Here is a 13273-nt window from a genome sequence, read left to right as displayed (position 1 = left end):
GAGGGTTATTTTGTCTCGATCCAATGTACCTAAGTAACCACGCGGTCTCGGCTACTGGGGATCCACGCCCTCGGAACGCCTGGCCGAACGGGATTCACTCTACCGGCAGCGGTAAAATTACACCTACTGACTACCACTCTGCCACCCACCTTTCCGGCTCGGATGCAGTCGAGCGGGCCTGCCCAGGACGTCTGGCTACAATTGTCTGATTACCAGGGATAAAACCCCGCCTAAACTCAGATCCGAACAATGCTGGACCAATTCAAGACAGGACGGAAACGGATTGGGAACATTTCTGTGATGATTAATTTACAGTAAATGAAGACACAAAGCAAGACTTAACGCGAATATGCAAGAAGTATTTACAATGATCCAAAAACACTTCTTCAGTTCTTTATTGGACCCTCGCAGCCGAGGATAGAGACAAGCTGGGGGTCAGAGTTCGGATAGGTACCTGGCCCTCAGAGAAAGGGGGTACTCTGTGCTGCGGCACCTGACAACGGTCGCTAGTTTGGTCCCCAGTCGCACGTGTGGGACTCGAGGTTCGTGGCGGAGCTTGGGTGGTGAATGGCAGGGATCCACGGAGAGGGGTCGGGGTCATTCTTTCCTTCCTTGTAGAGGGCCAGCAGAGACACGTTCGCCGCCTCGACGACCTTCTGCTCAACCCTCGTGACAGCCCTCGTAACAACCACTGTTACCACCCCTTCGTAACAGCCTTCATAACCCCTTCGTAACGGCAAAAACCCCCTTTCGTGACAGCAAAAACCCACGAAAACTCTACTCTCAGAGAGTGCCCGGGGATTTATCGACCTCCCTCAACGGGGAGGGGCCCTTGGTGAAACACACCTCGCTGTCCGCCTTTGATTGGATAGGGTCCCTACGGCCCACCCTTCCGTGGTGGGGCCTTGGCCCCTGACGGGAAACCCCAGTCACTCTTCCACGTGGGTTCATACTTGACGAGTAACAGTATCAATGCTGCAACGGCCCCTGTCGGGAAACCCCCACTCACTCTTCCGTGTGGGTTCATACTTGATGAGCAACAGTATCAATGTTACAAAGGTTGCCGTGAAAGAGATACAACGTTCGTGGGAGCCGAGAAACCGGAACCGCGAGATCTTGCCTTGGCACGTCAGGGTGCGAGAAGGCAGCTGGTTGGTGGTGGATCGTGATGGGCCGAGGGGTCATGCAGATGGGATGGTTGCTCGATGGCTTGTTAGATGTAACAACCTAACTAAAAGAAATCGCAACGCACGCCTTTGAATCTCCCACTAGACAAAAGGAAAGGGATCTGACTACACACATACTTAACGACGTAACTGACTTTTGGGATATCGGTATGTTGAATGAAAATGGTTTCCAGATCCGTATCAATACTCTGTTACAAAGCCTTGGTGCTGGCAAAGCACTTTCTTGGTAAGGATGATACCAGGTGGTTCTCCCAGCAGTAGTTTGGGCAGGAATTTGTCATTTGCTCAGGGTGCCGGTGATAACTCGCACATCTTACCGAAGGATACCGTAGGATCTTTAACATCCACCAACTAATGCCAGCAGACGGTCGCCCAGTTTAATGTCCATCCGAGGGATGGAACACACATTGATGAATCGCCCTGCGTGTGAAACACCAGGGTGACAGTTTATAGCTGAATCAAGATTCCAATCCAGGATAGACCACTCAGAGGGGAGTGTGCTTACCTCTAAGCTGTCTTGCAGCTCTGTAAGGAGTTGGAGTAATGGTACGCACAAAAAGGAACATGTCATCATGTCAAAAGGAAGAACCAGGACAGTAATAATAAATGTTGGAGTGAACGAGTTCGACAAATTGGCCTCTTTGGTGTTCCCATACGAGTAAGGACTAAACTCGTGATGTTCGGAACCTAAGTTTAAGTCCCACATACTGTTTCCTTTCTCTTAGAGTAATGTGCTCCAACATTTCTATACAAGCTCTTCCATGAACCAAATGCACTGCAGAAAAACAAAAACACCAACTGAGCAAATGAAGGACAGATAAACAGGTGAGAAGTACACTGGGGCATCCCACATCTTGGACCAAATTTCATTGGTCAGTAGACCTTTGATGTTAATTGTAGTTCTGAACAAAATGCTTGAAGGTGATACTAATCTTCAGGCACCAGACTCGGTGGTGTAATGGTTAGAACATCCGTTCTGAATCCAGAAGGTTGGTGGTTCAAAAATCTGGCTGAGTTGTACCAAAGACTTTAAGAATGGTATGTGCTGCTTCCTTGGTTCAGCATTTAAAGAGGATAAAGCATGGACAAACAACCATAGGTTGGCAACCATTGCACAGGCTTTGTTTGATGGGCCCAATGGCCTCCTCCTGTGTTGAAGTTCCTTGTAAGGGACCTCTTTAAATTTGTTTAGCGAGAATTGAATGTGATTCCAAATATAAACCTGATCTTTGGATCCCTCTTATCAAAAGTTGCATTGTAAGGCAAATATCCCTCTACTTTCGTTCTCAGGAACTGAATTGATAGGAAGGTTATTGTAAGGAATGGGGTTTGAAGGGTATTTTGTTGATGAGAGTTAAAGCAAATGGTTTTTGTTAGCAATTCTCAGATAGCGATTGCAGGGAAGGGAACACCGCTCGGCACATTTGGCCTGGACTATCATGGCTAAAGGTTCTTAGAATCTGGGGAAATGACACTTGGTGTGAATAAAACAAAATTTAAAAAGTCAATTGGACTTTGGGGTCCGTGTGAGCCCTGGGATTTACACAGCAGTGTGAGGTCCTGGGGTTTACAGCAGTGTGCATCAGGGGAAATCGGAGTGGATTAATAAAGATTTGAGAGGTCTCACAGGGTGATTCATCAACGTATGGACATTACAGGGGCATGAGTTGGTGGACGTTAAAGATCCCACGGTGTCCTTTGCTAAGACTAGACGAGCTATCGCCGGTACCCTGAGCACGTTAATAGTTCTTGCCGGGTTGACTTACTGAGTCTGAGTGGCCACACGACCAGAATTGTTGCCTAGTAACTGCTTCGGCAGCACCAACGCTCTGCGAAGGGCATGGCACACGATGATGACGTCTCAACAGGACATAGGTAGGCATGCAGGACGCACAGTGAGAACACAGTTTCCCTTGGATATTGGAATTTGTTGAAAAAGAACTTCATTTCTACATCTTTTGAAGTTCTTCTCTCAGTAGACAAACATTTCATCAACTCTAATAATCAGACCAGAAAAAGTATTTCGCCTTGTAGGTTTATGATTATTTCCTGATGTTTTTTGGTTATTTTTTTTAATGTTTTAATGATAATTATGATGTCATAGGTCACGTGGTGTGGCAGCCATGTTGGAAAAACCGAAAAACTTTGGACCTCTATCTCTGAAACTGCACAAAGGAAAAAAATTGAAACTTGGCACATGGCAAGTCCTCCTCGTGGGGAATGTGTGATTTGTTTATGATGTCACAGGTGCCTTCGTCATGACATCATAATTGCATACGTACAACGCGACATCGGATCAGTGTGAAAATTTTTGAGGGTCATCTTGGGATAAATTCGTCAACAAAACAAATTGATCATGTCATCGGTCACGCAATTCGGCAGCCATATTGGATTTACCCTAAACCCCATTTAAAAAAAAATACACCACTCAAAAGAAGTCCCGGCGAGGGTCTGCAATCTCCGATCACTCTTTTTCGAGTTATAGGTGTTATCAGCAGGTTCGTAACAGCAAAATGATAATTAAACTACAGTTAAAACAATAAATTATAAAAAAATCACCAAAAATATATTTTCCATCCATCTCTGTAACAAACTTTTGAGGATACTGACGCAACATAAGAACAGATTTCATGGTTCATTAGTTTTACCAACTCCTGATAATATAAGGTAAGGTGTCGACCGAAGTCAGAGGTGACCTGGAGGTTCCTCTTTCACCGGCTTCGACCATTCGGGTAGGAAGGCACACCACTGCCATCCCCAGATCAACCATCATTGATCTCTTATCCCCAGCAATCTGGAACTCATTTTGTTGACCTCAAGAGGATGACGGGGTAAGTCGACCCGTCTGGTGTTATTTTGGCAAAGCTGGCACATGAATCAAGATCCTGATCCAACCACCTTAACCATCAAGCCACCACCAAACTTCCTCATGACAATCAATTGATTGAAAAAAAAATTTTTTATTTATTTTTGCTCTTGGTCTGATATTTATGTATCTGCAACATACCTGAATGTGAGTGCACATATAATGTTTGTGACAGCACACGTGAGCTCAGTTGTGAGGTCCAGTGATTGTCCATTGCAGTAACCAAAGAGCCCAGCACATAGCTCCTTGGCCTCCGCACTGACTGCAAATGCATGAAGGAAAAGGAAAACAATTGATTGTAAGGAATAAAACACTTCATTCCAAATCTACTCCTTCTTTGACGGTCCCAACTATTCCCACCTTCTTCTGACTTACTTGTGTCGTTAATTTTAAAACTTGGAATCATCGATGACACTTCAGTTCACAAATTAAAAATTCCTAACAACCAAAACGTTATTAATAAATAATTGGATTCCATCATTGTTCCACATATTCAATTTATTACGAACAAAGTTTATCAAAGTATTGTTTAATTATATAGCTCGAAAATTGTGATCAATCCCCTGAAATAAACTATCTATATATTATATACCCTGGAAACATGAACGAATATAATTAAACTGCAATTCGAACCTTAACTTCAGTTTTCCTGAACAGGGGGAACCCTGTTCTTGCCTGGGAAATGCAATGCCTGAGACGTACTTAACCTCTTAATTTGGGAGTTTCTGTTTCACCACCATATTTCACATACCCTCGAGTCTGGATTCGATTCATGACCCGACTATAAACCATCATCATCCTTGTGCTTCATGCGTAGGGAACAGCATCAATCAGTATGCCGTATATCCATCAGAATAGACTTTGCTTGTGAGTATAAAAGTTCTCTTGGTACTTTTCCAATGGATTATAGCAATGTTTGTGGGTACCATGGACAAACTCTAAATTCTTGCCTTCATCTACGGGGGAGTAGGGGGCCGGAGGGGGGCACTACATTGGCAGCATAGCCACACTCTCAGAAATCATGGAAAGCCATCACCAGGTTCTTCATACACATGAAGATGTTAAAAGCTCTTGGAAGATCTTGCACACAACCATTATGAACAACGAGAGGACTAGAATTTAATAGGAAAATCAACACTACATGGGATTACAGCCTGGGGGTCACTAGTGTACATCAAAAGGCAAGTACTGAGACTGCAATACCAAACAAGCCGCACCATCTGAGGTTTGTGTGACCTCCATCTTTCACTAATCATGAAAAACAATTTTAAGAGAACAATTTTTACACCAGTGGACAAAATAAAAACATTATTACAACCACTACCTTGAGAACAATCATGAAAAGGCCTTGCATGCCTTGTCGTTAAACAAGAAGCTGCTGGAAATATGAACAAAATCTCACGGTGAAATATTTCTATATGCATATGTGTACATACAAGAAAATTATATGCAAGGTATATATATATGATATACAAAAAAAAGAATTTATATATATATATAAAAAAAATTATATACATAAATATATAGATGTACAAAAAAGTATTTATATAAATATAGATATATATATATACAGTACATACAGTATATATATAAAAAATATATATATATATACATATACAAAAAATATATACATAAATATATAGATGTACAAAAAAGTATATATATATATATATATATATATATATATATATATATATATATATATATATATATATATATATATATATATATATACATATACAAAAAAAATTATATACATAAATATATAGATGTACAAAAAAGTATTTATTTATATATATATATATATATATATATATATATATATATATATATATATATATATATAAATATATATATATAGATATATAGATTAAATATATATATATACTTACACACATATATATATATATATATATATATATATATATATATATATATATATATATATATATATGTATATATATACAAAAAAGTACATATTTTTACTTATAATATATAGTATTATAGTAAATATCATATATATATATATATATATATATATATATATATATATATATATGTTGTTACAGTTGTGGGGGTAGATGGAGGAATTTAATCGGGAATTTAGCATTGAATAGAGTAGTTTGGTCCGTGGACGTGTTGGAGGCATCTCAATGTAATTAAGTAGGGAGACTGTGAGCTTAAGTGTTACATGTCACAACACAGGCGGTGGTGCAGTGTTAATTAACTTGAGAGTAACAAAATGTTTCCCCAGTATGTAATCGCCCCTCTGTGACTATTCCCTATGTTTTTATATTTCAAGATCGGCAAAAAAGGTGGGGAACACACCCCTAAAACAACTACAAGCAAAGGTGCTAAGCAGGAAGAAGCCCAGCCTCCAAGAGTGATGACAGGTGAAGTCACGCCCCGGAGACTGAGAGATGGGCGTGACGTCGAGGTTAGCCAGGTGTGCCAAGTGGGTGGAGGCCATGCCTTCCTGGGTTTCGTGTGCGCAGGCCGCACCCTGGAGGACGAAATGGTGTTTTCGGTGACGTTAGTCAGTCAGAGGAGGCAGGAGTTGAGGGTGAGTGCACGCACGAAGCAAGACGCTGGCCTTTGGCTCTTGGTTGAGTCTTGAGAAATGGACCCCGAGCCTCATGTTTGTCATTACGGGTCAGTGAGGATGATCGACATACTAAGCAGCTGCACTGGGGCTCTGAGCTTTGGTGTTGAGTGCCGCTCGCGGAGCGCCTGGCTTACGTTTGTCCTGCTACGAGAAGTGACGATGCCATTTTGCGCACGTCTGCATGGGCTGGTGGAAGCGCCTCGATTCCATGTTCCACAAAGACCATCTCTGGGCTAAGCTAAGTACAAGAATAAAGGAAGGGTTTTCTTTTCATTTTGTTTCCCTTTGTCTGTATTTAAGTCCGTGTATAGAGGCGCCTCAACTTTAGGATTTATTGACTTCATGTTATTATCATTACCTTTTGAATTGTTGTCCTTTGTAAATATTTGTTTCTTTTCATTAAATGTGTTCATTTTAAGAAACTGTATCAGTGTATTTGTAGTGGGGTTCGAGTATAAACCCCCCTGTGCTGTGCTCGTCCGCCCCTCCGCCATTGTGCCATGCCCTCCCGCACGCGTTATAATCTCTGAACATCAACATGTCCACCTTCTATTAATAAGGAACCGCTCGACCATCCAGGGGCTGGCGGTGTTAACCACCCATCACCACAAATTGGGTCGGGGGGGGTTAACCTGGGCCGGCCACCCCCACGACAATATATATATATATATATATATATATATATATACATATACATATACATATATACATATATTGTGTATATATATATATATATATATATATATATATATATATATATTGTTGCGAATTCTGGCACGTCCGGCGTGTGATCGGCCACGTAACTCAAATCGCGACACGTCGCCAACCGGAACGGACAATTCAGTCGTGACCCTCCTGGGACTACCGCCAGAAACCAGTCACGGGTGGGGGTTTAACCCCACCACCACCCAGTCCGCAGTCCACCCGCGCGAGATAGGGTAAATCGCCGAAAGTCGATATACCTATGGTACTCGCACGGGTAATCTGCCGAGGGATGGGACCACACCACAGGCCGACTCCGGACACCAACCGCTTAAGCGGTTCGTTCCGTATTACAGGGATAACTGAGCGGAGTTATCGTCGGCCTTGACAGTTCCGATTAATTACCGGGATGTTGAAACCCACTACGAATCCCTTACGTGATGCAAGATGGAGATTGAATTAAAGGAAAAGAAGAAGCAAAATGGGGAACAATCAGACAAGCACACTTTTATTTCGGAAACACGGAAGGCACGTATTTACAGTCATCAACAGTTTTCATACACGTATTCAATCAAAGCAAAGAAACAAAAGCAAGGACACAATACAGAGCTACAACCGAATATAATTTACGAGCACAGGAACACTTAAACGATTCTACTTGACCAGACTGGCGCCACACACAAACATTTACACCAAACCCCAAAAGAAAATGGAAGTCGCAACTTCCCTTTGTGTGTCGAGTCCTTCTCCCGTGACCGCAACTCCGAGCTCCACCGGCGTGGTCCGCGAGCGCGTGGCTCGTGCCGCACGTGTGGTCCGCTCGACAGCACGGACGGGGTTTTGGGGAACGGACGGGGTTTTCCGGCGCTATCTCCGTGCTCGCTCACGTGATTCCAGGGCTCCGCGCGAGGATCGAGGGCTCGGCAGGAACAACAAGCTCTTGCGCAAGGAACAGGAACAAGAACAAGAACAAGAACAAGAACAAGAACAAGAACAAGAAGACCTTGCAGGAACAACGAGCAAACGACCCGAACCAGAAGACCACACGAACCCTCCTCGTCCGCCCCTTTTGTAGCGCGGGGCTCCGCCCTTTGCCCCGCCCCGTTTCTGGCTCCACCTCCCTTCTGGAAGCTTCCCAAAAAGGGGCGTGCCCTCTCTTAACCCCCGCGCCGTGCGGGGGACGAGGAAAGTCAGTTTTGGCTCAGGGCTAGGGAATTATTCCCCCAAAATCAGGCCCCCACCTTTTTTCTCCTTTGACCCCTGGCTAAAATCACACCTCCCCCATGCCAAAGCGCGGGCGTTTTGGGCGAGAGATCTTGGCGGGAGATATTCAAGCTGCCACTCCGCTCCGTTTCATCCGTCCCGCGGAGATCGTGACCGCACGGTGCTCGTTGAATGGCGAGTGGCGAAGACGTGGTAGCGTAGTTGTGGAAGGTGGCGTCGTGGTGTGAATGGCGTGATTGTTGGCGTCGTGTAGTGAATGGCGTGATTGTTGAGATGTTGGTTGTGGCGATGTTCGTTGTTGTTCTTGAACCAAATTAACGACAGCAAAAGAAAAACGGCTAACTGAAGAATCGCAGCCCGAATGTATCACATATATTCCCTCTATACAACGGGTTTGGGCTAACTACACCTGAACTTACCGATATATCTCACCTGAGGACCCTTTATGGTGTGATGCGAATTTCCACAGCCGTAACACTATATAAATATATATATTAATGTTTCGATTTTATAGAGGGGAATTTTAGTGTCAAAGTGGATTAATATGTCTAATAGGTCTGGATTAAATGGCACATTGATCTAACCCCTGCTGAAATAACAAATTAATATAACATTTGGCCATAAATAGTGAATAATGGAAAAACAGGAAATTGATTATGATGTTAAAACTTACTAAAGTAGTAAAGTGGGCATATTGTCAAAGGTTTACCTAATTCGTTGCATTAAAATGTCCTGTTGAACATGTAGGACAAAGTTAACCGGTGCACACGACCTCTGGTAGCTTGTACATGTTGCTGCGTTTGAGCCTGGGGAGTAACTGCTGAAATCTATCTAACTGGGTTCTTCCCAACATCTTTGGTCTTTGTTCCTTTCACATTTTTTTCTAATTTAATTTTTTTTTTTAAATATCATTCTCTTTATCCATTCTAATTCTTGCTTTTTCTTGTCTTTCATCTCTCTTACTTTCTATTCCTCTCTTTCTTTATCTATCTCTCTCGGGAGAAGTGAATTCTTGCAGAAAATTTTCAGTAAGGTTCACTTGGCCGCACCTGGATGGGTTTGAGGATGGTGGAGTCGTGGCTGAAACCCGAATCCTATCCAGGTTCCTCCTGATGACTCCATCTGTGCTCTTTAATGATTCAGGTTCCTTCTTGATCTTCCGTTTCATCACGTAGAGTTGTGCATGCTATATGTTGCGTTTCGTGGAGAAATCAAACAGGCTCGTTTTCAGCACGACAGGTGTGTGCCTTCGACTAGAGGTTAAACATACCGTAAACGTCATTGGCCAACCAAATGGGTAAAGGTACAGGGCGTGGAACATGAGGGTTGAGCAGGCAGGCAGACCAGTTGGTAACGTTCACCGATGTACACAAGTTCTATGGAGAACAAACTCTGCACAAAATCCCCAACAAACTTACTCTATGCAACATATTGTTGTGGTTGACCAAAGTCGCAAACCACCATTCAGGTCCCTTAGGTGAGATATCTCTGTAAGTATATGTGTAGTTAGGCCCAAACCCGTTGTTTCGAGGGAATAAATGTCATTCAGTCGGGCTGCGACTCTTCAGGATAGCCGTTTTTCTTTTACTATCTTTATTTTGGACCAGCCGCCATTACTACCACCACCAACCACGTCTCAACAGCCATCACACAACAACCACCAACCACAACGCCGCTTCACAACAACAGCCACGACCTTTACCGTCACAACTCGCCACCATCGCATCACCACCATTCTTGCGCCACTTGTGGGCACCGATACTGGACTCGTGCAGGGCGCGCACCAAGCAGCGTGTTCAGAAACATCACAGACTTTCCGAAGAAAACGGATCAAAAACGACTCGCGCCCACTTCTGTTCCGTCCTATCGGTGAGCGTGGGGCGATTTGGGCCCGCCTCCAGGGCGTTGGAGTGCGATCGCTATATGCAAATTCATGGATCAAAAAGCATTCACGCCCACTTTTCCTCGGTCCAATGGGAAGCCAGTTAGAGGTGAAGAGTCGGAGGTAAAGGGTCAAAGGGGCGAAGCCACTGGGGATATAAACGGCTGCGTTCGTCAGTCAAAGCAGTTCGCAGTCAAGAGTTGTCGGTGGAGCTGGGAAGAAGTGGTAGTAGCCAGAGTTCGCAGTTCGCAGTTGGGAGTTCGCGGAGCCAGTGAAGAGTTGGGACGAGTCAAGAGAGGAGATGGAGAGGGCGATCGGACGAAGCTGTGGAGAGGCGGCGGCGGCGAAGGCGGTTGAGGGGGGTGCTCGCGTCGGATTCGGGGAACTGCGGAGGGAGAGGCCGGCGGCGCGACCGAGGTCGTGGTGGAGACGCTCGTCGCGGGACCCGAGACAGGGAGATATCCTCCTTTCCCCCGAGCATCAACAACCCCCTCCTGTTTCCCCCCGCGCTGAGATAGTGCGACAAGGGGGCCCCTTTCCCACCCCCTACCAGACACTGTCCGCGAGGCCCGCGGAGTTGGGGCGCCACCGCCACTTTGCGTCTCATCATCAGACGGGTAGGCCCGACGCGGTCTCGGCCCCAGGCCCGCCTCATCCTTGAGGGTGGTCCTTTTCTTTTGCTTTGGGTATATGTGTTGTCGGCGCCGTCTGTGAAGTAAAATTGTATAAGTGTGGCCGTGTGCTCGGTAGTCGGATAGCTCTGCATTGTCTTCTTCTTTTATATTTGCTTTTTGTGTAATATTGTGTGTTTCTTCTCCTTTTACATTTGCTTTTGGTGTAATTGTATATGTGTGCTTTCCGTGTGCCATCGCGAAATAAATGTGAATTATGTTGAACTGTTTTCCCGTTTCGCTTCGTCTTTTCTTTCATTGAATCTCCATCTTACTTCACGTAAAGGGTTGGTAGTGGGCTGAATACGCCCGATAATTAATAGAACCGTCGAGGCCGACGATAACACCGCTCGGTTATCCCGATAGTACGGAACGGGTCGCTTAAAGTGGGCCGTGTCCGAAGTCGACCTGCGGCGAGGTGCGATCGCCCGGTCTACCCTCCGTGTGGGTACTTAGGTAGGTCGAATTTGGCGAGCAACCCTATCCCACGCGGGGGGCCGATTGGCACGATCGTGGTGAGGCCGAAAGGTCCACCCGTGACTGGTTCCCGGCGTTAGTCCGAGAGGGTCACGACTGGATTGTCCGTCCGGTGGGCGACGTGTCGCGATTCGAGTTACGTGGCCGTTCGCACGCCGGCGGGCGCGAATCCGCAACAATATTATCAAGTCTTTGCCCATGTTAGGATTCTTACAACATTAAAGCAAAGGTCTTCATGAAATATTCAAACCACAATGATGTTTGTGACTAACTGATGACATTTTTTGTCAGTTTTGGCTTCTGATGGTGTCATCACAACTATACAAAATCCATAGATGGGAGTTCATCAATAGTTTAAATCCATTCATGTTCGACAGCAGCAAATGACAACACATGAAACGACAACAGCAGAATAAGAGCCGGAGCGAGAACATGTATCAATGTAACTCTTTCAATGTAACAATGTAACTCAATCAATGTAACAATGTAACCACTCTCAAGGACCAGATTTGCTTACCAATGGCTTCAATCTCCTCCATACCAAAGCCGCCCTTGTAGAGGGACGCGTGCACTATTTTACGATGGAGGCGCCAAGCAGGACCGTAGTTGGCAAAGGCAATGTCCTGCCCACCTCGAGTCAGAATATCCGTCGTCACCTGTTAATTGATGAAGGAAAATAATGCATGCCTTTCATCTCTCCCAATACAATCACTAAATCATAATAAACCCTACATCCTTCACACAGGGATGTTCAATTAATCTCGATTCTCAGGGTTTGGTCAATGCCTACGGGGAGGAGGTCGAGGAGGCGGCAGGGTGCAGAGAATCATTCAGTGTGAAGGGGTCAGCAGGAACCCCACTCGGCTTAAAAAATATATATTAATTAATTTTTTTAAATGCATTGTCGACTTTTTGTTTCTTTATACAATGTCGACTGATGATAAATGTTTTCTTTATCTCGGTTCTGAGAGTCACGAGCTGCTCGCTACTCATGGAAGTTGCGTAAGGGAATAATAGCAGGAGGTTCAAGGCCAGCAACGACTGTGGGGACTAAAACAAGCGCCTGAAAGCCATTGGGGTCCAATGTCCAAAATACATTGATTGGCCCATAAATTCGACGAAACATTTTAAACAGAAATAACAAAAATTCGACAAGAAAAAAAGTGACAAAATCGCCCTTGCCCCAAATCATAATGAAAGATCATATGCTTACCAACAAAAGTGTTTCAATGTAATGTCCCCCTAACCCCACAACCTTACTGAATTCCAGGTGAGAAATTAAACTTTGATTCTCAGCTAAGTTTATGATGTTGAACGGTTACAAAATTACGACCGGGCACCACCATCTTCTTGATAAGTTTATCATAAACATCGGAACATGTCAGATAGCCGAGACTGCTCGGCGCTGGGTGGCTCACTCAGTTTGGAGCTAGAGGTCTAGAGGAGCTAGAGGAGCTAGGACGATCGACACCTAGTACCTGTGACTGTGATGCTCTCTTAGCACACCGGCGACACGTGCGTTCTGAGGCTTGACATGAACATTGTTCACAAGTTCGCACGTGCATGCGAGGCACACAAACAGTGCACACGGTTGTGCGGCGGCGTCACTGATCAAAATGTTGGGCAATCCATGTGTGTCTGTGATTTTTTTAATAATCC

The 13273-nt window shown here is 44.6% G+C and overlaps 1 protein-coding gene across 4 annotated transcripts in view; it reads right to left on the bottom strand.

The window, feature by feature from the left end:
* LOC147013542 (steroid 17-alpha-hydroxylase/17,20 lyase-like) overlaps positions 1 to 13273 on the bottom strand; it is a 132941-nt gene that overhangs the window by 33914 nt on the left and 85754 nt on the right. For all 4 annotated transcript variants that reach the window (XM_085855420.1, XM_085855419.1, XM_085855421.1 and 1 more), the window contains exons 3-4: positions 12132 to 12270; positions 4195 to 4315 (exon numbers count right to left, since the gene is read on the bottom strand). In XM_085855420.1, coding sequence (XP_085711546.1) covers positions 4195 to 4315; positions 12132 to 12270 — 260 coding nt within the window. The remainder of the gene's footprint in view (positions 1 to 4194; positions 4316 to 12131; positions 12271 to 13273) is intronic.

Source organism: Eptatretus burgeri, chromosome 14 (assembly GCF_056783735.1).
Source record: "Eptatretus burgeri isolate ZD-2024b chromosome 14, Ebu_testis_v1, whole genome shotgun sequence".
Classification (NCBI taxonomy): domain Eukaryota; kingdom Metazoa; phylum Chordata; class Myxini; order Myxiniformes; family Myxinidae; genus Eptatretus; species Eptatretus burgeri.
The sequence above is the reverse complement of the archived record's forward strand: the minus strand, read 5'-3'. Positions and strand labels throughout refer to the sequence as shown.